This window comes from Oratosquilla oratoria, chromosome 1 (assembly GCF_046742065.1).
Source record: "Oratosquilla oratoria isolate Oo_2021 chromosome 1, ASM4674206v1, whole genome shotgun sequence".
NCBI lineage: Eukaryota > Metazoa > Arthropoda > Malacostraca > Stomatopoda > Squillidae > Oratosquilla > Oratosquilla oratoria.
The window spans coordinates 57,364,259-57,390,376 of record NC_134777.1 but is presented as its reverse complement, the minus strand read 5'-3'; the positions used below and the strand labels follow the sequence as shown (position 1 = coordinate 57,390,376).

At 41.2% G+C, this 26,118-nt stretch overlaps 1 protein-coding gene across 5 annotated transcripts in view; it reads left to right on the top strand.

The window, feature by feature from the left end:
- The first annotated feature begins 818 nt into the window (after positions 1-818).
- LOC143027758 (tetraspanning orphan receptor) overlaps positions 819-26,118 on the top strand; it is a 35,919-nt gene continuing 10,619 nt past the window's right edge. Inside the window, exons 1-9 of one of the 5 annotated variants that reach the window (XM_076189489.1) lie at positions 845-987; positions 1,381-1,402; positions 4,908-5,064; positions 5,245-5,468; positions 5,604-5,708; positions 8,540-8,708; positions 14,837-14,975; positions 18,112-18,268; positions 21,434-21,615. In XM_076189489.1, the coding sequence (XP_076045604.1) occupies positions 5,001-5,064; positions 5,245-5,468; positions 5,604-5,708; positions 8,540-8,708; positions 14,837-14,975; positions 18,112-18,268; positions 21,434-21,615 (1,040 nt within the window). In that variant the 5' untranslated portion in view covers positions 845-987; positions 1,381-1,402; positions 4,908-5,000. Of the gene's footprint in view, positions 988-1,083; positions 1,199-1,380; positions 1,403-4,907; positions 5,065-5,244; positions 5,469-5,603; positions 5,709-8,539; positions 8,709-14,836; positions 14,976-18,111; positions 18,269-21,433; positions 21,616-26,118 lie in introns of those variants that run through there. The other 4 variants (XM_076189591.1, XM_076189319.1, XM_076189401.1 and 1 more) reach the window with 4 other exon arrangements.

Sequence of the window (26,118 nt, the reverse complement as noted above, 5' to 3'; positions counted from 1 at the left end):
TCTGCAAGCGAACCATCAGAACAATCACAAACACTCCTCTTAAAATAAACAACACAAACATCCCAGTGAAAGACCATACCTGTGTGCTGGGTAGCACACTTGATAGTGGCCTTACCTGGACCCCACACTTCCGCAAACAGGGAGCAAAGGGAAGGCTACAACGCTTCAAAACTGCAACACTGACCACCAAACGTCGAATTGTAGTATATCATTAATGGTCCTACTCTGATATAGTACTCACTCATACATGTTGATACAGATGTAGAAAAATGCAATATATTATTAATGGTACTACTCTGATATAGTACTCACTCATACTGTTTTGTTACAGTACATTATTTTGTTGTTCCTTTGATTAATGCAAGGTTCCTTTTGGATGGTGCTTAAATATTCGGACTCAATGTTCCTATGTGTACAAACATTTCAGTAATATTAGCAAATCTATAACAATGTTTACGTGTCATATGTGTACTGACTGGTATTACTCATGAGTGTCTCTGGTCCCCTCAACCCCCTATGTATGTTTGTCCGTGTGACTTAATGTAGAAAAATTACCTGATGAGGACCACAATGGAAATAAGCGTTCATGCTTTTTGTGTTATCCTCGGCAATTTACATTTATTATTTCGAACTATGTGTTCTTCTCATTATTTGCACTTCATGTACATTGATTTATTGCCAAATAAAGTCTATCTATCTATCTATCTATCTATCTATCTGCCTTTCTCTCACCCACCTTGAATGGTGTGCGGTACCAACGCGATTACTGTTTTTCTTGTGACGTCACGGCTGCTGCGGACCAATCAACGCATGCGTACTACTGCACTTCTTCACCATATTTGTTGTCATCAACTGTGAAAGCGTTGCTGGAAAAGTCTCGTATCTTTTATTTGACAGATTGCTCTCATGATTACTTGAAATATTTATTGTGTGCACTGACGGAGGGTCAACTCTCATAGCTTAATGTTGTCTCGAAAGCCCTCGGACGTAAGTAATAGTGTTTATTCATTGATATAAGTTTGATTGTGAGCGTAGCTCGCCTTGGAGACATGTACAACTTCTAGCTAAGGAATACTGCTCGTTTGTTATCAGGATCGTACCATAGGCCATCGTTGCCGGAACAGGGATAATCTTTCTGTGCTCTTTATATCTCTGAGCGATCACAATCAGATATTTCACGTTTGCCATTGGGACTGAGGTAGTATTTGCTTACTCAGGTGGCATAGATCGCAAAATCGTAGTAGCCATCATGTTAAAATATATTCTTGACGATTTTGTTTGACAGCTGAATGTTTTTCTTGCGTGACCATTATGAGGGCATGTAATTATACTATGTAACCATTTTAGAAATGTTTGGATGAGGATTTTTTATTTTTTCAGCCAGCCAACCAGCCAGCCAGCTGTAAGTCAGTGTTACAGTGTAATAGTAAAGCAGTTTTATTTCAATCAGAAACAGTTCGTAGATCTAAACCAGGATTTATGGAAGTGAAATTTAATTGTTTTGCTATTGCTTTGCACCTAACTCAAGATTCAATTAATTAGGTGAACTTCAAACTGATGTAAAAAAAAAATCAAAGTAGAATTTATACCAGCAGTTGGTAATTCTGGAGAAGACAATTTGACATTTCAGAGCCTAAACCCCTAATATTCTGCTTTAACCTAACTTGATAATAATTGAGAGGCTGCACTTCACCTTAAGCATGGGGTTGTCAGTGAGTTTTAATCTATGAGCATGCATACGAACTTAACGGAGAGCACTAATTTTGGAAATTTGATTTCTATGGTTGTGGCTTTATCTTATGAAAGAAATTGACTCAAGAAGGAGATTAAATACATGGGAATACTTGTGAGTATAGGTTATAGAAGATTTAGTAATGATAGTTTTTGTAGACCTGTTTTGGGATAGGGGGCAAATTTTGGGATTTAAAAAAGACTTGCAGGTCTATTTTTGAGTTTCACATGATATTTTCAACTAAATTTCTTATGAAAGGGCAAAGTACATACAAATGGCAAGATGACCTATGGTATTGGTCAGAAAATTTATAAATGAGCATCACTATTGGTTTATTAATGAGGACCACAATGGAAACAAGTTTCAAATGCTTTTTGTGTCATCCTTGCAATTTTAGACATTGTATTTTTATATCTGTGTATTTGATTGTAAAATAAAAACTAAACTAAATGAAACTTGGGATATATCTTATAACTGTTTCCAAACTGGTTAAAAGGAATCATAATTGTTGAGTAGACATACAGGTTTTGATTAGTGCCATGTATATCATGGGCAGTAGGAGGGCATATCATAGTATATAATATTCATTGCAAGATTTTATATTCTTTCTTCTCTTTTGCCTTCACTTCTTCCTCATTCCCTTCCTCATACTTTTCATCTGCATCTGAGAAGAAGTGGAAGGGGAGATATAAAGATGATTAATGAGGTGAAGAGGAGAAGTTTGAAAATTTAGGGATAGACAAGTCAACCCTTTTGATCACAGTGACACACTTTATGTGTTTGACTGATCAATACCAGATTATTTTATTCAGTTATGGCCTCATTGAACCTCTTAGTCATGACACACCAGATTTTTTACTTGCTAGTGCTAAATTATTTTATTCAGGAGAAGGTGGAGCCACATACAAGAGGTTAACAGAGTATTTCTAGATATGAATGATATTGCCTGGAGAGTGCTCAGGAAAATGTACCAAATAACAGAGCAGCCCATGAAAATGTGAACAAGTGAGGTGTTCTTCAGAAGAATGTTGTATTGATGGTTGTACAGAATTTTTTAAAGTAAATAAAGAAGGGGAGTGATCTCGAGCCTAAAGGAGAGTTTTTTGTCATGACTCCTTTCATGCAGCAATTTGTCTCAGTTGGTTTCATGAAATTGTTGGTATGTAGTCAAAACAGTTTGAGTTGGTTATATTGAAGGGATGATGTCTTGAGGAAATGGAACGATTTTGCTTAGGTGATTTGTATTTATTGTTTTATTTTCATAGTCTCTTCCGTACTCTTTAAGAAATATTTTGTAGTTTAGGAGATTTACAGAAAAATCAACAGCTGCTGGATAAATATGATATATGATATACTGATTGAAAGGAAATTGTCTCAGATGCTCCCTAGATGGATTTTAAATAAAACAAAAAGATAATTTGGAATTGGAAGGGGGGGGGGCAAAATTGAAGTGGATCTAATACAATAACTATGTGTGGGTTAAGAATCCTGAATGGTGTACATAGTAGCACCAATATTTAGATTATGTTCATGTAGGATTGTTTTAAGATCTGTGCAACACTAATTATAAATATGCTATGCTACATTTAGTCCTTTCAAATTCTGGATGCTGTAAACATTATAAAAATGACACAATTATACATGCTCAGTTAATTTACCTTGGAATGTATTTAAAATCAAACTTCATTTATAAGATAAATTTACACACATTTCTACATTATACATCAAACATGCTAAATTAAAAGTATTCATTCACCGATATTTGAGACATATTGAAAAATTAATAGATTTTTATAATGACTATTGCATATTAAGTTCAATAAACTGTGATGACTGGAATTTCCATGCATGATCTATAAGATTGTACAGATAGCACTGTCTACAGAACCAGAACTTTGTCTTCGGTTTAGTTTTCCTGCCAACACAGCCCAAGTGATTCCAGTGAAGACAAACATTACACACAGCTGATGATTTGCTATGAAGGTCATCCCCACAAGTGTACATTTCCTTGTGATACACACTTGTGTGACAGACCATGTATCATTTGTGAAATATATTCTCATTTTAGAAATGTCAGTGTGATCATCAAAAATCATGTCTGGGAAATTGTCTTGATTAGATTCTACCCATGTTTAACTAAACTGAGTCTTACGAATGCAAGTGTTGTGAAATATTGTCTCATTTTAGAAATGTCAGTGTGATCATCAAAAATAATGTCTGGGAAATTGTCTCGATTAGATTCCACCCATGTTTAACAAAACTGAGTCTTACAAATGCAAGTGTTGCGTCTCTAGGTGAAACAAGGTAGCAAAGGACTTATGTGCTTGCTCCCTGCTTGAAAGGTAAATGAAAGGCATGGGGTTGTATAGGTGTCCAGGCTCCATATACTGTATTAATTGGTTATTGGGTAAAGTTGATGAAAGAGGGGATTATATTGACCTAGTTTTCAGTGTTGCAACATGAATCTTGAAGTATGAATATTCAAGGTTCACACCCTACATGGTGAACAAGGTGGTGACCTTTGATATCACAATACTGAGCCACAGAAATGATTAAGGATCACACCTTGAGGTTGTGAACTTTGTATTTCCTCTAATTGGCTGGCTAACCAGAGCCCTGGATCCCCCACACACTGAGACTTGGATGAAATGTAAAATTGATTAGGATTTTGAGGGCAATAGTTTGCCTTAATAATAAATATTTTGAAGATGAATAAAAAGAATATATAAAATGCATCTTATAATTACTGTTGCATAATTTTTAAAAACATTCAGACATGAAAATAATTTTAAGTAGGTTCTTCCTATATACACTATCCAGGATACTTCCTGACTAAATAGCCATATACTTCCATATGGGCTATTTGACCAATGACTGGCTAGGTAACCACCCCAGGAGCTATTTACCTGGTTACCATGTAGCCTTTTATATATATATATATATATATATAACTGGATTGCAAAACTGCTGTTTTGTTAACATTGATCCATTCTCTCCCTCAATCAACCAATCTATTGTCTCAACTCATTGTATGAAGTCCATGGCCTTGCAACACAATACAGTACTGCTATTATGTATGATGGCCTACTAGTCCATTTGCTTTAGTGTATTATACATTTACTTCATCTACATATGGATTAGAGACATAGATTAATACGTTTCATTTCTTTTATAGCAGGAAGAGGAAGAAGGACCGCAAGCGACAGTAGACCAGGGCAGGAGGGTGACCAGTATTTTAGAACCTAATGTAGTTGATACAGCTGCCCCAATGCGCACCTTTAATTTCGACCGCAGAAATATAGGGGCAGAGGGATCAAGCAGACCATGTGCTGGTGAGGAATTTTAATGCAGAATTTGTTTTATCTCATTTGAGAAGTGGAAAATCATTTAGATAAAATTGTCATGAGTCCAAATAGAATTCTTAAGTGAAGTGACATGTCAGTGGATTGGGTTTAAGAGTGTGAGAATTGATATCTAAGATGAATATTTATTTATGAATTCTCCTGACACAGCTGGCTATGACACAGTTGGCTCTGTACCAACGGAGGACCCTCCTCCTGGTCTTGAATGTCATTCACCCCGTGCAAGCTCTGAAGCAGGGTGTGTATGGGGGGCAGAGGGGGTACGTATGATGAGGGTACGGTGGGAGGCCATGCGTAATAACCAGGACCCATGGACCTGCTTCCTCTGTTGTCATGTTCGAATCGGAACAATCTTCATAGGGTTTTGGCACATGGTGAGAGATTAATGTTTGTATAGTGTGTGCATGCTTGTCATGAGATAAATTAGTACCAGAACCTGTTTTTATGAATATGGTGGCACTTAAGGTGTTCTTTTTGGGTATTTCATTGGTATTATGTATCTTTGGCAGCTACTGAACCTGATGGCATTGTCACTGATAGCAGTGGTTGTGGTGCATCCAGAGATGTTGGGCAACCAAGGTCTTCAAGCAGACAGTAGTGATCAACTCACTGTGGTAAGAAATTTGCATTTGTTAATGGCATGATCAGTTCTATCCTTTACCCCTTTGCAAAACTCTCCACAGCAGTGATAGCCCTTCAATAGATTTAAAATTGTGTGGAACAACATACCTTATGTATTTCATGTGTGTGTGTGCTTTAACTTGGCAATTTCCCTTATAAGGAATGGAGATACACCTTTTGCTGTATTCATATATATTTAATGAAGGAGAGGTTACCTTTGGTTGAATAGAATCGGAATAGCCCTAATGGTAACTGGGAACCTACAAGCCTACAGTGGCTGGAAATGGTCCTTGTGCCCTGTTATTGAACTCTAGGAAAAACCTTTGGACTGGTGTGTATATTTTATTAATGTGACTTTCTGTGTCATCAGCTTATGATAGTAGGAGGAAGGATTGTCAGCTCTCCTTATGTGAAGAGGTGGAAGAAATATAGTTGATCTTGAGTCCAGTCTGGAGACCAAGTGTCAGCAGGTTTACAAAGATTGAGTGAGGTGAGATGAGGGCTAGAAAGAGAACTGGCAAATAGAGTTGATAAAATAATATAGGATAATTTGGGTATATAGAAAGACTGAAGAAAAACTAACAAGAAGAGTGTGAAAAGCAGAGATGATAGAGTGAACTTGAGGGGAAGACTGATAATGGTGGGGTAAAAGGTGGGCCTTGGGTAAAAGTGCTCAGATGAGGCAGGGAGCAACAAATCGGTACTGGATAGTTGTGAGATGGGTGAAGGATGTGTGCATGTCTTTGCTGTCCCCTACCCATACTTATAATGGAGAAAGGTTCTTTTTGGTATATGTATGTACCCCTATCTGGGGTATTGGCTGCAGGTTGTTATGGCAAAGTAGCATGCAGTTGATACTTTAGGGTCGATATGGGGCACCCCTATGGACCAGAGCCATACATCATTTTGTCTGTGATAGAGGAAGACTGTTCACAGAGAAATGATGAAACTTTTATTACTGCTACTGTCCCTCCATTATGCTGTCCCCCAACCCCTTGTGGCTGTCCTGTACCATTTCTCTGAATTTCATATCCTTGTTTTGCCTACCCTGTGGTGGGGGAAAAGAATACTGCCACCAAGTATTACCACTTGGATCATAAGAGGTGAGAAAAATGGGATGGGGATTGGGACCAGGCATCCTTCTCCCTGTAGCCCCACAGGGGACATTCCTAAAAAAAGTAAAGGCATAAGAGGGTGTAGGAATTTTCCAACCAGCACCCTAAGGTTTGGGTCTTTTAATGTGCGTGGATGTGGTACAGATGAGAGTAGAAGGGAAGAGATAGGTAGTATGGATGTGTTAGCTTTGAGTGAAACTAAGTTGAGAGGGAAGGGCGAGTGTGAGTTTGGGAGGTTATCAGGAGTGAAGAGAGGGGGTGGCTATACTAGTAAGTGAAGAGATAAGTAAACGTGTAGTGGAGTGGAAGGAGGTTTCCTCAAGGACAGTGTGGATGAAGGTGAAACTGGGAAAGGAGATGTGGGTTTTTGTAAGTGCATATGGGCCTGGTAGTGAGAAGAGTGTAGAAGAAAGGGAGGCTTTTTGGATGGATTTAAACGAGTGCATAGAGGGATTAGGGAGGAATGTCAATGTAGTAGTACTGGGAGACCTTAATGCTAGGGTAGGAAATGAACCAATTGATAGAGTGGTTGGGAAATGTGGAGTTCCAGGAAAGAATTGTAGTGGAGAATTGATGGTGGAGATGTGTCTAGAAAGAGAGTTGATGATAGCAAATACGGTGTTTCGGAAGAAAGTCAAGCATAAGTACACATGGGAGAGGGTGGTGGATGGAAGGGTGGTAGATAGAGCATTAATGGACTATGTAGTGGTAGATAGGAATATAATAGGAAGAGTTAAGGATGTACATGTGCTAAGGGGAGAGAGTGGGGGAATATCAGATAATTTTTTGGTGGAAGGTAAGTTGAGAGTGGAGGATAGATGGAGAAAGAGGAAAAGGAGAAAAGGTAGGGAGGTGCTTAGAGTGAACTCTTAAAAGGAAAAGGAGAAGGAGTACAAGAAGCTGAGAGAGGAGTGGGAGTGAAGGATAGAATAGAGCTAGGTGTGGAGGAGGAATGGGGATGGGTCAACAAGGGAGTCACAAAGTGTGCAAAGATGGTGTGTGGAACAAGAAGGATCGGAGGAAATAGAAGGAAGGGGAGTGAATGGTGGGATGGCTAAAGAAAGAAGGTTGTAGAAGAGAAGAAGCAAGCTTTTACAGATTGGTTACAAAATAGGACGAGGGAGTCATATGAGAGGTACAAAGAAAAGAAAAGAGAACATGAGGGATCGACCTAGGATGAGATGGATGGATGGGGTGAAGGGGGCTTTGGGGAAGAGGGGCATGTCTGTTGAGGAAGGAAGGGAGAGGACAGAAGATGGGTGAATGGAGAATGGTTGTATATGGTTGATGTTGTGATGCATGAGGTGGAATGGGTGTAGGGATGGGGGGTGAGGTAGTTTGTGTGAGAAAAATTTGATGCACCTCAAAGGGATTTCTCACCGTCTTCTCCTTTTCTGCATGGGGGGATGGAGGGGGGGTTGCCGATTTAGTGAAGTGGCCTTGCTGTGTATGTGCTGTGTCTTGCGACACTACTTCTGACCCAGGGCAGTGGACAAGGTGCAGGGATGATCCGTCATCCAGGAGGTGCCAAGATAAGAGGGAGGGGAGTGGAGTGTATTTAGGGATGGAATGGGTGGGAATGGTTTTTATGCCTTTTTCTTTTTGGCTACCTCCCTTGTAAGGGGGAAAAAGCCTTGGTATATGTATGTATGTAAGAATTTAGATGAAGATATAAAGCTGATGTTAAAATGGCATTTTATTCTTTGCAGGAGATGACTTCCCATAAATACCATGACCCAGAGCTCATGGCTGTTAACTGCACCAAAGAACCCTGCATCTTGGCCACACAGGGAGATGGTCACTTCAGTAATGCAAAGAATGATTTTTCTTTGTCATACAGTGTGGGCAACCTTCTTTCCACACATAGGTTTAATAATGGTTGGTTCTGGAGTAATTTTTATTGTTGAAATTAACCTATTAAACATATGGAAATAACAAATGAAGAAAGACTAGCAGAGAAATGCTAGTGGAGGGTGTTTTAGATGCATGTGGAATATCTGTTGAACAAGGAAGAAAAAGTACAAAAGATGAAATGGAGTGGAAGAAGTTGATGACAGGTCTGAAGGTGATGTTCCTCATATCTGTCTTAATCTATTTTGAGTGAATGAAGACAGGTAGGGAAGAATGAATATATGAAGTGGTGGGGCTAAACCAGGTTTGGCTCTTGGATTATATTATAGAAGAGTAGTGACTTGGAGGATTGCTTTTGATTCCAGTAGTGTGATAGGGGACAAGGTGACCTTTCATCTCCAAAGTGCTGAGATGGAAGGTGTGCTTGAACAGATTTTGTTTGTTTGTGGTGTGGGTGTGTTTTGATGTGGCCACCCACTCATAGGAGGAAAAGGCCTTTGGTGTATACTTATGAGTTGGAACCAGTGATACAAGGCAACAAATGTTCCTACCAGATAAATAGGTGAGGATGATGTTCTCCCATGCATAACCATTTCATTTTGTGGCTAATGACATACAGATCAGAAAGATATTAATACACACACACACCAAGGGCTTTTTCCTCCTTACAAGGAAGGTAGCCAAAAAACAAAGACATAAAAACCACTCCCACCCATTCCATCCCTAACATACTCCACCTCCCTCCCTCTTATCTTGGCACCTCCTGGATAATGGGGCATCCCTGCATCTTGCCCACTGCCCTGGGTCAGAGGCAGTGTCGCAAGAAACAGCAAGGCCACTTCATTAAATCGGTGACCCCCCTCTCTGTCCCCTCATGCAGAAAAGGAGAAGATGGAGAGAAATCCCTTTGGGCTGCATCACTTTGTTTCTCACACATACTCCCTCAGCCCCCATCCCCTACCCACTCCATCTCATGCATCACAGCATCATCCATACACAACCATTCTCCATTCACCCCTATCTTCTGTCCTCTCCTATCCTTCCTCAACACAAATTCCCCTCTTTCCCAATACCTCTTTTACCCCATACATCCATCTCATCCTAGGTTGATCCCTCACATTCACTCCTTCCACCTCAGCCTTCCACTCCTCTTTTATTAGTCTTTCTTCACTCATTCTTTCCATATGTCCAAACCATCCCAATACTCTTTCATCAGCCCTATCTCCCAACTCCCTTTCCACACCAGTTTTCCTCCTCACCTCATTTCTCACTCTAAACAATCTAGTAACCCTTGTCATACTTCTCAGGCACCTCATCTCAAACACATTCAAACTCCTCTTTTCCTCTCTTATGTTCCATGTTTCTGCCCCATACAGTGCTGTTGGCACAATCACTCCCTCATACAATCTCCTCTTATCATCCAATCCCAGATGTCTATATCTTGTCACACTTTTTAACCCCTTCCATACGGTGCCGCATACGTAGGCGGCATGAGGAGCAAGTGGATATGTGAAGCTGCCATATCGGCGTCTTGATTATATTTATTGTAGTTGCCCCTGCGTAATGACATACTCTCTAAACTGTCTTCATCACATTTTCTATGGTTATCAAAATTCACGGGTGAAAGAGAGCGATCGATATAAGCGGTGACTATATTTTATGATGCAAGTATTATTACAACACATCGTACGTCTGGCAGATAATGCTGCCCGCGAGATTTTGGCCCGTACTGAAGAGGTTAATCCCCTAAAGCATTTACTTCTTTCTCTCAATCTACATTCTACCTCCAACTCCACTCCTCCTTTTCCCACCACATTTGCACCCAAGTATCTAAAACTATTCACTTCCTCCAGTCTCTCTCCCTTAATACTCACTTCCAATCTGCTGCCACATTCTTCCCTTGTACATCTCATCACCTTACTTTTACCCACATTTATCTTCAATTTCCTTCTTTTGCACACCTTCCCAAATGCTGTCACTAACTTCATCAATCCCTCCTCTGATCCTGCTACAAGTGCAGTGTCATCAGCAAACAACAACTGGCTTCTCTCCCACTTTTCTCCAATCCTTGACCTACCCTTGCATTTATCTCTTTCACCACTCCATCCATGCATAAATTGAACAGCCAGGGTGACATAATGCATCCATGACAAAGTCCCACCTTTACCTCAAACCACTCACTCCATTTCTAGTCCTAACACGTGCTCAACTACTCTCATAAAAACCTTTGACTGCTCTTAACAGCTTTCCTCCTATCCCATATATATGCAATACCTCCCACAATGCTTTCCTGTCTACCCTCTCATAAGCTTTTCCAGATCCATAAAACCCCATAAAACATTCTTATCAGGGAAAAAATATACTTTTTTTTCCAGTCATTTTTCATTTCTTTTTTCTAAATTTCACCAGAGCTGTTTTTTTAATTACCAGAGCCATTTTTGATACTTCCAGACCCATGTTTTTGCAGGTTTGATTTCCTTCAAACTATTGGAAGGCTAACTCATTACTCGTGTGCATGAAAAATATATATATATATATATATAATTTTTTTTTTTTTTTTTTTTTTTTTTTTTTTTCTTCAAATCAGCCTTTAATTTTGGGGGGAGGGAAATGGGTGAAACTGATCAGCAGACACAGTGCCTCTGTTTCCACTGGCAGTGGTTGGGGGTGGAAATGCACGACAAGCCTTGCAATACACTGTTAGAGTACCATCACTGCCCCGATCCACTTCAAGCCAATCTAGGTTCCACGAGGGTATAGTAGATTCATGCTTTACTGGTTTTCGTTTTCCTTGGCCCTTGCCTGTAGAGTTTGAATTAGGCTTTGCTGGTCCAGAAGTGGTTCCTGCCGTCAAAACACTCTCCCTCGATTCTGAAAAGACTGAATCTGAGGGCAAACCATCTTCACTCGCTTCACTAGAAATCACTCCATGATGTACGATCATCGAAAGTTTGGCATGGACGTGACGTACAAACGTAGACCTAGCTACCGTAAACCTAAGCTAGCTAACAAATAATTTTTTATTTTTGTATTTTTTATTCTCCCTCCAAAGATCCATATTTATGAACTAAATATATCATTATCAAATGTTCATATTTATACTTAAATTTATTTACTTTCAATTACTAACCAAACATTTGATTCTATTTTGTTTTCTCATAAATACGCGAACGAGGTTATAAATGGGATTTCCCAGTTTCCCTTCTTGGCCTCGAGCGAGTTTGCATATGTACAGTGTACGTATGCATGCGGTGATGTGGTATTGGGTATGGTACATTGTACATGTAGTCAGCGCATTGATTGGGCAGCTAGCTGCATGCAACCAATGAACTTCCCTGCATACAGGTACCATGCAATTCGCAACTAGCGGCATTATGTAGCACAATAGTCGTGTAGAGTCTAGTCAACATGTACTAGTATACATGCGCATGCAGCTGATACAAAGCTAGGCTAGGTAAGCCATTGAACTCTAGCAGCTATACCGTGTAAACATATGTACTTACATTGGAACTTTCCCGAGTGAAATCGCTCGTCGCTCCTGTGTATTTTTTTCGCTGATCCTTACCGTTTCCTATAGCTTTCTCACATACCTGTCTTACCACAAAAATCTGATCTACACAACCCCTACCTGTCCTAAACCCACACTGTTCTTCACCAATTACCTCTGTTCCTCTCCTAATCCTCTCAATGAAGACCCTCCCATAAGCCTTTCCAACTACACTTAACAAGCTGATCCGTAGGAAACTACTACACTCACACTTGTCCCCTTTTCCCTTGTAAAGTGGAACTATGCAGGGACTCCTCCAGTCCTCTAGCACTTTACCCTCTCTTAAAGAAACATTAAATAACCTCACCAGCCAGTCCACCATCACAGTACTTTTTTCAGACATTCTGCATGACATCCATCCAACCCAGGTGCCTTACCTGCTCTCATCATCTTAACAACTGCCCTCACTTCATCTTTCCTTATTTCTCCTCCATTTTCCTCACTAATCACTATAATTTTCTTAGTGCTTTCCACTGCAACTACCTTTCACTCCCTATCCTTCACATTTAGCAACTCCCTAAAATACTCTGCCCATCTTCCTCTGCCTTGTCTTCCATTATCATCTCTCCATCAACACCTTTTACCTTTTCTTCTCTATTTGATTCACCTCCTCTTCTCTTAATTTCTCTCCAAATCATCTTTTTATTACTTTCAAAAATTTCTGTCATACTCTTCCCCTATCTCACATCTGCTCTATGCCTCCTTTATCTTATGCTTTACTTCTCTTTTCTTTGTACCTCTCATATGATTCTCTTATCCTATTTTGTAACCAACTTGTGAAAGCTTGCTTCTTGTACGACCTTTGCTTCCTCATCCCACCATTCACTACCCTTCCTTCTATTTCCTCCCATCCTCCTTGATCCACACACCATCATTGCACTACTTGTGACTCCCTCCATGAACCATCCCCATACCTCCTCCACTCCTAGTTCTACTCTATTCTTCACTCCCTCCCACTCCTCTCTCAGCTTCTTGTACTCCTTTCTCATTTAAGCAGTTCACTCTAAGCACCTCCCTACCTTCTGTCCTTTTCCTCTTTCTCCATCTAACCTCCACTCTCAGCCTACCTTCCACCAACCCACCTTCTCCCCTTAGAACATGTACATCCTTAAATCCTCCTACTATACTCCTGGTTACCACTATATAGTCCATTAATGCTCTATCTACCACCCTTCGATCCACCTCCCTCTCCCATGTATACTTGTGCTTGAATTTCTTCCTAAACACTATTTGCTATCATCTACTCTCTAGACACGTCACCATCAACTCTCCACTATGATTTTTCCTGGAATTCCACACTTTTCAACCACTCCGTCTTTTGCTTTATTTCCTACCCTAGCATTAAGGTCTCCCAATACCGCTACATTGGCATTTCTCCCTAATCTATGCACTCATTTAAATCCACCCAAAAAGGCTCCCTTTCCTCTATGCTCTTCTCACTACCAGGCCCATATGCACTTACAAAAACCCACATCTCTCTTCCCAGTTTCATCTTCATCCACATTAACCTTAAAGAAATCTCCTTCCACTCCACTACGTGGTTACCTATCTCTTCACTTACTAGTATAGCTACCCCTTCTATCCCTCTTCCTCTCTTCACTCCTGAGAACCTCCTATCTACACTTCCAAACTCACACTCGCCCTTCCCTCTCAACTTAGTTTCACTCAAAGCCAACACATCCATATTTCTTCTCACAAACATACTACCTATCTCTTCCCTTTTACTCTCATCTGTACCACATCCACACACATTAAAATACCCAAACCTTGAGTACTGGTTGGAAAACTCCTAGACCCTCATATGCCTTTACTTTTTTTAGGAATGTCCCCTATGGGGCTACAGGGAGAAGGATGCCTAGTCCTAATCCCTGTCCCATTTTTGTCGCCTCTTACAACTCAAGTGGGAAGACTTGGTGGCCGTATTCTTCCCCCCCTCCAAAGTCAGAAGGCATATTTCCACTCCTACCCATTCCACTCCCATTCATCACCCCTTCCTCTCCCTCATCTTGGTTCCTCCTGGATGATGGATCATCCCTATATCTTGCCCATTGTCCTGGGTCAGAAGCAATGCAACAAGACACAGAACATCCACAGCAAAGCCCCTTCATTAATGAAGTGGCCTTCCATTAAAAACATTAATAGAACAGTTAAATCCAATCATTAAATCAGTTGCCTCATGTTGGTCTAGCAGGAGATTGGTTTTCAGGTAACAGTCAACAACCTCCAGTTTGATCCACATGTCACTCAAGTAGGATATGTGCTGCTGTCTTTGTATGATGAGATTAGGACCAGGATGAGATATTCACTGTCCTTGGTGTGGTGATTGTGTCTAGGGCAATTTTGAGTCAGTGGCCAGGTTCATTTTGTGTAGGTATTTATTCAGTGCTGGGTGGTGATATGAATGGATTTGTTTGTGTTTGATTCTAGTGAAAGTAATTTAAGTAATATTGATAGTGATGATAGTAATAGTTTTAGTGATAAATGGTTTAATTAGTTTAGGTGCCCTAAATAATGATTTACTGTGATGTGTTCAGGTAGATAAGGACAATTTCTTTAAGTATATCCAAGGGTATCAATTCTTAACTACAGGACATTATTTTGTTTCCAGATGAAGTGAATGTTGCCCTGTTCATCACTCTTTGTACTTTTGTGGTGACCCTTCTCCTTGTCTACGGGGCCTTCAGAGGACAACCCTCCCACCTTATGCCCTTCTTCTTCCTCCAGGTCTTTGATTTCTGCATCTTAAGGTATGTCAGAAGTATTTCAAGCACATATTTACTCATGAAGTGCATTTCATTATAGTCAGCGCAACGAGAAATGACCGCTAAGGCGTGGCTAGGAGATTTCCCGGTGTTGCCACACATGGGCATCCATGGCGAGAACATGCGTGTGGATGTAATGTTTTCTGAATGCAGTGTGAGGGGGGCGGGGCCAGAGATTAGATGTAGCGGCAACGTCGCTCTCTCTTCATCATATGCCATATCTAGACTCGAGGAAACGAAACCTTTGTATAGAAAACATTGCTTTGATTTTTACCTCAGTAGTGGTGTGTGACAAAAAATTATAATATGATTATATGTGGCAACATTGTAAAATTATAAAATAGAAATATAGAATAAAATAAATTTATAAAATAATTATATGTGGCACCACAGGGAGACTCCCAGTGCTCCGCCCTAACGGCCATTTCTCAATGCAACGGGTATAGTAGAACATTTCACACATACATACATATACCAAAGGCTTTTTTTCCTCCCTACACGGGAGGTAGCCACAAAGAAAAAGGCATAGAAACCACTCCCACCCATTCCATCCCCTACATACTCCACTCCCCTCCACCCTCTTCCCTCCCTCACATCTTGGCACCTGGATGACGGGTCATCCCTGCATCCCGTCCACTGCTCTAGGTCAGCAAGACACAGCACATCCACAGCAAACCCACTTCATTAATTCGCCGATCCCCCCTCTCCATCCCCTCATGCAGAAAAAAAGACAGGGAGAAATCCCTTCCTCCAGTCTCTCTCCCTTAATACTTACTTCCAGCTTGCTTCCACTCTCTCCCCTTGTACATCTCATCACCTTACTTTTGCCCACATTTCTCTTCAACTTCCTTCTTTCACTCACTTTCTCAAACTGTCACTAACTTCCTCAATCCCTCCTCTGATCCTGCTACAAGCGCAGTGTCGGCAGCAAAAAACAACTGGCTTATTTCCCACTTTTCTCCATTTTCTTTAACCATCTCCAACCCCTGACCCACTACCCTTGCATTTAGCTCTCGCACCACCCCATCCATTTATAGATTGAACAACCAGGGTGACAACACATCCCTGAAGAAGTCCCACCTTTACCTCAAACCATTCACTCTCTCCATTTCTAATCCTAACACAAGCTCTACTGCTCTTGTAAAAACTCTTGACTGCTCTTATAAGTTTTCCTCCTATAACATATATTTGCAATACCTCCCACAGTGCCTTCCTGTCTACCCCATTGTAAGCCTTTTCCAAATCCATAAAAGCCCAAAAACATCCTTACCTTTTCCTAAAGCTTTCTCACATATCTGTCTTACCACAAAAATCTCATCTACACAACCCCTACCTGTCCTAAATCCACACTGTTCCTCACTAATTACTTCCTATGTTCCTCTCCAAATCCTCTCAGTTGAGACCCTCCCATAAGCCTTCCCAACTACACTCAACAAGCTGATCCGGCACTTGGCCCTCAAGCCAAAAATTTCATAAATCAATCAACAAGCTGATCCCTCTGAAACTACTACACTCACACTTGTCCCCTTTTCCCTTGTAAAGTGGAACTATACAGGCCCGCCTCCAGTCCTCCAGCACTCTACCCTCCCTCCAGCAAACATTAAATAACCTCACCAACCAGTCTACCATCATTGTACCTCCTTTTTTTTTTTTAGACATTCTGCATGGCATCCATCCAGACCAGGTGCCTTACCTGCTCTCATCATCTTAACAACTGCCTTCACTTCATCCTTCCTTATTTCTCTTCCATTTTCCTCACTCATCACAGTCATTTTCTTAGCACTTCCCACTGCAACTACCTTTCCCTCCCTATCCTTCTTCACATTTAGCAACTCCCTAAAATACTCTGCCCATCTTCCCCTTACTGCCTTCTCTTCCATTATCATCTCTCCATATGCACCTTTTACCTTTCATTCTCTACTTGATTCACCTCCTCTTCCTCTCTTAATTTCTTTCCAAAACATCTTTTACTTTCAACATTTTCTGTCATACTCTTACCCCATTTAATTTAGGAACATGGCTAATGTGATGTTGCCTCCTGAGGTGTCCTTGACCTGACAGATTTGGGAAGTCAGATCATTTATACTTCTGCCACCATGGAAGACTTATCATAGATTGCCTTCTTGCATCCTGCACAGCCAAGCAAAAAAGATTATAGATCTATCTATATCTATATTCCAAGGGCTTTTTTCCCCTTACAAAGTAAGTAGCCAAGTCAAAATGCATATATCCACTCCCATCCTCCATCCTTTCCTCCTTCTCATCTTAGGTCCTCATGGATGATGATTATATATAACATGAGATTATGTATAATGTAAATAAATATTTGCTACCTCCCTTGTAAGGGGGAAAAAGCCTTTAGTGTATGTATGATGGTACGATCTTCGTCTCGTAAGAAGCAAGGTGCTCAGGCGAAGGTTCGAATCCCAGTAGGAGAGTTTATTTCCAAATGTCAGTTGACACAAACATGTATGTAAATAAATATTTTTTGCAAGAAAAGGCATATATAAATATCATGAAGAGAAAGAGAGAGAGCTAGTAAGCCCCTCTTATGTCATGGAGTGATGTGGCAACAGCATGGGTTCCTGGGAATTTACCTGGCCACACCCAAGGGCTTAAGTTAAATCATCATCACTCTAGCTCCTCATGGAAGAAGGGTCATCCCTGTCCCCATACCCTTAGCCTGGGACAGAAGCATTGCAACAGAACACACCATCCCCACAACAGGACCCAAGAGACTAGGCTAATTTACCCTCACCCCTTGTGCATTTCATTACCTACTTTAGCCCAAGTTTACTGTCTGCTATTTCTTCTCATACACCTTCCCAAACTCTGTCACCACTACTTCACTCTTGTCTTCTGACTCAGCCACAGGGTTTGACATTTAATGTAAATAGTATAAGTAGAAACAAACTTGATTATTAAGAATGTGTCCAAAACTAATATACATGGTATTGTACCTTGCCACATGTCCCAATGTTCACAAGTAGTAGATGTGGTACATCAAACTTAATTATTCTACATGTACATGTTGCAGGCAGCTGTACAACATTTGTTCTTTCAATGATGTATAAGCCATTCCAGTTGTCTTTTGCTAACCCACGTCCCTCTCTGTTTGCAGCATGACCATGATTGGTTACCTTTCCTACCTACCCAATGTGCGGCAAATGATCCGCGAGACTCCAGTATTTCCCTTCCAGCAGCAGTTGTTGTCCATGAATGGAAAGTGTCTCACCTTCTTTGTCATGCTCATCTTTATCACCACACTCATGGCCAAGGTGAGAGTTAATGAAAAGGACCAGGGTTCATTGTGGTGGCAAACTGTACATATTCAATTGTGGGAATAACCCCCTTTCTTCCCAGTGCATATTCCTCAGGTGACTAGAATACATGGCATAGGGTATACTAACATATAAAAGGATGTTTGCGTTTGCATTGATATTTTCCTTTGATGTACATTTCTGATGGACAGGATTAGAGAGCTGATCTGGATATATATTTTGGTAAAGAAGTATCATAATACTTCTTCAAGAGGAAAAATTAGTAGATGACAATAAAGATGGGAATAATAGTCAACCATGTCTTCTGCCACAGATTAAGCAGTCAAAATGGGTCAGGGAAGGTAGATATTAGGTGTTGAATATGTCTTGGTTTTTAGACCTGTCAGAAGATAGGTCTTCCCCCAACAGAATAGAATCTAGTAGTCTGCCTTTTTTAGGAATGTCCCCTTTGGGGCTACAGAGAGGATCCCTAGTCCTATCCCTGTCCTTTTTTGTCACAATTTATGACTCGAGTGGGAACACTCAGTGGTAGCATTCTTTCTCCCATACCACAGGATGCAGGGATGACCTGTCATCCAGGAGGAGCCAAGAGAAGAGGGAGGGAGGGGTGGTGAATAGGAGTGGAGTGTGTGGGGATGAAATGGGGGGGAGTGTATTTATACCAAGGGCTTTTTCCCCCTTGTAAGGGGGAAAAAGCCCTTGGTATATGTATTTGGTAAATGAGAGAGTAATGTCAGTTCTTTTAACCAAATATGGTTGACCCCATCAATATTGATGGCTTACCATAGAGCTGAGTATTATTGTATGTTCAATAGATAAGGTGGCGTAAAACACAGCAGGTATTTTCTAACTGTAATTGTACGTGGAATGTACAATATACGTCTCTCACTCTCACTATCTCACACAACTCACATGATCTGAATCAAATCACAGCTCGCCCGTGACTGATGTTCGTGATGCTTTCACGCTGTTGGCATGCCCAAAGGCAGTTGCTAATTATTAATTTTCTACAATTATTCCTTGCACACAGAAATTTACATTCATTCGTATTTCAGTTATACAATAATTCAAATTTTGATAGTAATAAAGATCTATATCCCATTCATTCAACTTTCGCATTACAAATAAATTGATAATTAATAGGCAATAAGAATAGAAGATTCACGCCTGTTTCATGTATGTACGCACACACAGAATAACACTTCAATTTTCATTGTACACTACATCTACGCATTTACTTGAATTTCCTGCATGTCTACAAGTGTTAAAATCTATACATAATGTTTAATAGAAATATGTAATACAATAAGCGCTCAGCCACCTATCAGGAGCTGGCCTCAGCGACCTACACAAGAAGCTAATTGAATTAGACATGCAGGCATAAGGAACATTATATATATATACATGGAATAACATGAAAGATTTGAAAGGACGGTAGTGGAGAACATTTTGGCAGCTATAAGGTTTGGAAGTTCAAGAAGTATGACCTTTCTTGGAGGTAGTGCATAGGCTGAAGTTCTCTGGCATACAGAGAACATCGCATTCCAGAGCACGGAAAATGTGAAGCTGCACTTTGCAATACTCGTGTGGTGGAAGAGTCACGGTTCTTGTTAACACTGCATGAGTAGTACGACACATTGTGGAAAGCACATTGGAAACAGGGGAGGAGGTAATTATTAAATCATCCAAGGAAGGAGAAATCTGGATTTCTGTTGGAGAAAATTCTGTAGAAGGGGAAGGACATTTGGTATTCCTTTTCCTTGATTTAGGCATGTGAGAAGAACGCAATCGCTTTGTACAGGTGGAAACTTTGAGCAAGTTAGGTTCACTAGAAGGAGGAAGTGAATTCTAAAGAGAAGGTTCAGACGATGGCTGTACAGTGTCCTGGGAAGTGGGAGCTAGAGGAGATAGTCATTGTCACAGTCTACACCTTGAGAGAAAAGCTTTTTCTCTTCTGACATATGCCCTGTCGTAATAATTGTTCGGAGTTCATATCCCTTAGAGCCACCATTTATTGTATGTTCAATAATTAGGTGGAGTAAAACACGGCAGGTATTTTCTAACTGTAATTGTACATGGAATGTACAATATACATCTCTCACTCTCACTATCTCACACAACTCACGTGATCTGAATCAAATTGCAGCTCGCACGTGACTGACGTGCGTGATGCTTTCATGCTGTTGGCGTGCCCAAAGGCAGTTGCTAATTATTAATTTTCTACAATTATTCCTTGCACACAGAAATTCACATTCATTCGTATTTCAGTTATACAATAATTCAAATTTTGATAGTAATAAAGATCTATATCCCATTCATTCAACTTTTGCATTACAAATAAATTGATAATTAATTAATAGACATACATACATACATACATATACCAAGGCCTTTTCCCCCTTCCAAGGGAGGTAGCCAAAAAGGGAAAGGCATAAAAACACTCCCACCCATTTCATCCCTAAATACACTCCACACCCCTCCCACCCTTCCTCTCATCTGGGCACCTCCTGGATGACGGGTCATCGCTGCACCCTGCCCACCGCCCTGGGTCAGAAGCAGTGTCGCAAGACACAGTACATCCACAGCAAGGCCGCTTCATTTAATCGGCGACCCCCCCTCTCCGTCCCCCTTTGCATATAAGGCGAGGACGGGGAGAAATCCCTTTGGGCTGCGTCAAAAATTACTCACACATACAATAAGAATATTCTAGAAGATTCACGCCTGTTTCACACATGTACGCACACACAGAATGCCACATCAATTTTCGTTGTACATTATATCTACGCATTTACTTGAATTTCCTGCATGTCTACAAGTGTTATAATCTATACATAATGTTTAATAGAAATATGAAATACGATAGTATAATGGCTGGGTTGCATCCATCATTATGGAAAAAGTGCTACTTGCATGCACTACTGGTTATCAGCATATGCTATACACAGTATGAACGCTGTTTCCTCCCCAAATTTTAGCATTGTTTTCAAAGAATATGGTAGATGCCAAATACCCACAGCTAACAATACTAACAAATTTTACAGTAATTGAACTGGTTTGCAAATTGGTTGATATTGTTAAAGCATGCAAGAGAGACCTGGGGCAGTGGATTGAGAGGTTAATTAAATTGTCATTATTAACATATGCCTCTATCCTTTGTTGCAGGCATATTGCATCAGCATCGTCTGGCGCTGCTACAAGTACCTCATTCTTCAGGCCCAGGCTGGCCGGTCAGTCCTGAGGTACCTCAGTGGTGTGACTGGACCTGTGGATCAGGAGAGTCAAACACTGGTTATGGGACAAGACCTTCCAGATTATGACACAGCAGTGGCTGACCCACAGTACAGGTATGTTTGCAGTGGACATACATATACATTCATACATACATATACCAAAGGCTTTTTCCCCCTACATGGGGGGTAGCCACAAAGAAAAAGGCATAGAAACCACTCCCACCCATTCCATTTCCTATATATTCCACCCTCCTCCCTCCCTCTTATCTTGGCACCTCCGGGATGACGGGTCATCCCTGCATCTTGTCCACTGCCCTGGGTCAGAAGCAGTGTCGCAAGACACAGCACATCCACAGCAAGGCCGCTTTATAAATTCAGCGACCCCCCTCTCCATCCCCTCATGCAGAAAAGGAGAAGACAGGGAGAAATCCCTTCGGGCTGCGTCAATTTTCTTCTCACACATACCTCCCCACCCCCCCACCCACTCCCCCTCATGCATCATAGCATCATCTATACACAACCCCTCTCCATTCACCCCTATCTTCTGTCCTCTCCCATCCTTCCTCCACAGACATTCCTCTCTTTTGTAATGCCCCTTTCACCCCATCCATCCATCTCATCCTAGGACGCCCCCTCATATTCACTCCTTCCACCTCTGCCTTCCATACTTCTTTTACCAATCTTTCTTCACTCATTCTTTCCATGTGTCCAAACCATCCTAATACCCTTTCATCAACCCTATCTCCCAGTTCCCTTTCCACCCCTGTTCTCCTCCTCACCTCTTCATTTCTTACTCTATCTAGCCTAGTAACCCCTAACATACTTCTCAGACATTTCATCTCAAACATATTCAAACTCCTTCTCTCTTCCTCTCTCATGTTCCATGTTTCTGCCCCATACAATGCTGTTGGTACAATCACTCCTTCATATAACCTCCTCTTAGCAACCATTCCCAGATGTCTATTTCTCATTACACTTCAATCCACCAAGGCATTTACTCGCTTCTCTCGATCTACATTCTACTACACCCCCACTCCTCCCTTTCCTGCCACATTTGCACCCATACATATACCAAAGGCTTTTTCCCCCTTAAAAGGGAGGGAGCCAAAAAACAAAGACATTCCATCCCCACATACTCCATTCCCATTCATCCCCCTCCTTCCTCTCTTACCTTGGGTCCTCCTGGATGATAGGTCATCCCTGCATCTTGCCCACTCCCCTGGGTAAGAAACAGTGTTGCAAGACAGCACATCCACAGCAAGGCCGCTTCATTTAATTGGCAACCCCCCTCTCCCATCCCCTCATGCAGAAAAAGAGAAGTTGGTGAGAAATCCTTTCAGGCTGCATTGAATTATTTTTCAAGCATACTCCCTTTCATGCATCACAGCATCACCCATACACAACCATTCTCCATTCACCCCTATCTTCTGTTTCCTATCCTTCCTCAACAGACATTCCCCTCTTTCCCAATGCCCCTTTTACCCCATCCAACCTTGGTTGACCCCTCATGTTCATTCCTTTCACCTCTGCTTTCCACACCTCTTTTATTAATCTTTCTTCACTCATTCTTTCCATGTGTCCAAACCATCCCATTACCCTTTCCACCCCTGTTCTCCTTATCTCCTCAATTCTCACTCTATCCAGCCTAGTAACCCCAATCATATTTCTGAGGCACCTCATCTCAAACACATTTAAACTCCTCTCTTCCTCTCTTATGTTCCATGTTTCTGCCCCATACAGTGCTGTTGGCACAATCACTCCTTCATACACTCTCCTCTTATCATCCATTCCCAAATGTCTATTTCTCATTACACTTTATCCCCCAAGGCATTTATTTGCTTCTCTCAATCTACATTCTACTTCAACCTCCACTCCTCCCTTTTCCACCACATTTGCACCTAAGTATCTAAAGCTATCCATTTCCTCCAGTCTCCCTTAATACTCACTTCAAGTCTGCTGCCACTTTCTCCTTTTGTACATCTTTGTCAAGGTGACATAACACATCCCTGGTGAAGTACCACCTTTACCTCAAACCACTCACTCTCTCCATTTCTGATTTTAACACATGCTCTACTACTCTCATAAAAACTCTTGACTGCTCTCAACAGATTTTCTCCTATCCCATATATCTACAGTATCTCCCACAGTGCCTTCCTGTCTACCCTGTCATAAGCCTTTTCCAAATCCATAAAAGCCAAAAAAAACATCCTTACCTTTTCCTAAAGCTTTCTCATGTAAATATCTTACCACAAAAATCTGATCCATCCAACCCCTATCTGTCCTAAACCCACAGTGTTCTTCACCAATTACTCCCTCTGTTCCTTTCCTAATCCTCTCAATCAAAACCCTCCCATAAGCCTTCCCAACTACTCTTAACAAACTGATCCCTCTGAAAATAATACACTCACACTTGTCCCCTTTTCCCTTGTAAAGTGGAACTGTACAACCACTCCTCTAGTCCTCTAGCACCACTACCCTCTCTTAAACATTAAATAACCTCACCAGCCAGTCCACCATCACTGTACCTCACTTTTTTAGACATTCTACATGACACCCATCCATCCCAGGTGCCTTACCTGCTGTTATCATCTTACCAACTGTCTTCACCTCATCTTTCCCTATTTCTCCTCCATTTTCCTCACTCATCACTGTCATTTTCTTAGCTCTATCCAATGCAACTACCTTTCCCTACCTATCCTCCTTCATATTTAGCATTTCCCAAAAATACTCTGCCCATCTTCCTCTTACGTCTTTTCCATTATCATCTCTCCATCTACACCTTTTACCTTTTCTTCTCTACTTGATTTCCCTCCTCTTCCTCTCTTAACTTCTTTCCAAAACATCTTTCTCTTTCAAAGTTTTGTCATACTCTTACTCCATTTTCTGTTCTCCTCCTTGCCTCCTTTATCTTATGCTGTACTTCTCTTTTCTTTTTACCTCTCATATAATTCTCTCATCCTGTTTTGTAACTAATCTATGAATGTGTGCTTCTCTTCTACAACCTTCTTTGCTTCTTCATCCCACCACTCACTACCCTTTCTTCTATTTTCTCCCATCCTTGTTCCATATACCATCTACGCACACCTTGTGACTCCCTCCTTGAACCATCCCCATTCCTCCTCCACTCCTAGTTCTACTCTATCCTTCACTCCCACTCCTGTCTCAGCTTCTTTTTGTACTTTTTTCATTTAAGCAATTTACTCTAAGCACCTCCCTTCTGTCCTTTTTCTCTTTCTCCATCTATCCTCCACTCTCAACCTTCCGCCAAAAAATTATCTGATATTCCCCAACTCTCTCACCTTAGAACATGTACATCCTTAACTCTTCTTACTATATTCCTGGTTACCAATATATAGTCCATTAATGCTTTACCACCCATCCATCCACCAACCTTCCCCATGTGTACTTATGCTTGACTTTCTTCCCAAACACTATTTGCTATCATCAACTCTCTTTCTAGACATATCTCCACCATCAACTCTCCACTACAATTTTTTCCTGGAACTCCACACTTCCCAACCACTTTGTTTATTGGTTCATTTTGTGCCTTATTATTAAGGTCTCCCAATACCACTACATTGACATTTCTCCCGAAACTCTCTATGCACTGTTTTAAATCTATCCAAAAAGCCTCCCTCTCCTCTACACTCTTCTCACTACCAGGCCCATATGCTCTTACAAATGCCCACATCTCCCTTCCCAGTTTCACATTCATCCACATTAATCTTGAAAAAACTTCTTCCATTCCACCACACACTTACCTATCTCTTCATATACTGGAATAGAAAACACTTCTCTCCCTTGTCCTCTCTTCACTCTTGAGACCCTCCCAATTACACCCCTAAACTTAAACTTGCCCCTTCCTTTCAACTTTGTTTCACTCAATACCAACGCATCCATCTTCTCACAAACATACTTTCTAGCTCTTCCCTTTTACTCTCATCTGTACCACATCCACGCACATTAAATAACACAAACCTTAGGGTTCTGGTTGGAAAACTCCTCCCAAACCCTCTTATGCCTTTGATTTTTTTTAGGAATGTCCCCTGTGGGGCTACAGGGAGAAGGATGCCTAGTCCCATCCCCATCCCGTTTTTGTCACCAGTTACGACTCAAGTGGGAACACTTATAGTACTGACCTTATTTTTAACCATCTCCTCTGATGTGATCTTGAATACAAAGGCATAAAATCCACTCCCACCCATTCCAACCCCACATACTCCACTCCCATTCACCCCCTCCCTCCCTCTTATCTTGGCTCCTCCTGGATGTTAGGTCATCCCTGCATCTCATCCACTGCCTTGGATCAGAAGCAGTCACAAGATACAGCACATCCAGAGCAAGGCTGCTTCATGTAATAGGCACCCCCTCCCCTCTGACCCCTCATGCAGGAAAAGAGAAGCCAGGAAGAAATCGCTTCAAGCTGCATCAAATTATTTTTCACACATAGTCCCCCCCCCACTCCTTTCCATGCATCACAGCATCATCCATACAGAACCATTCTCCATACATTCTTCTTCTGTCCTTCCTCAACAGACATTTCCCTCTTTCCCGATGCTCCATGTACCCGATCCATTCATCTCATCCTTGGTCACCCCCTTATATTCACTCTTTCCA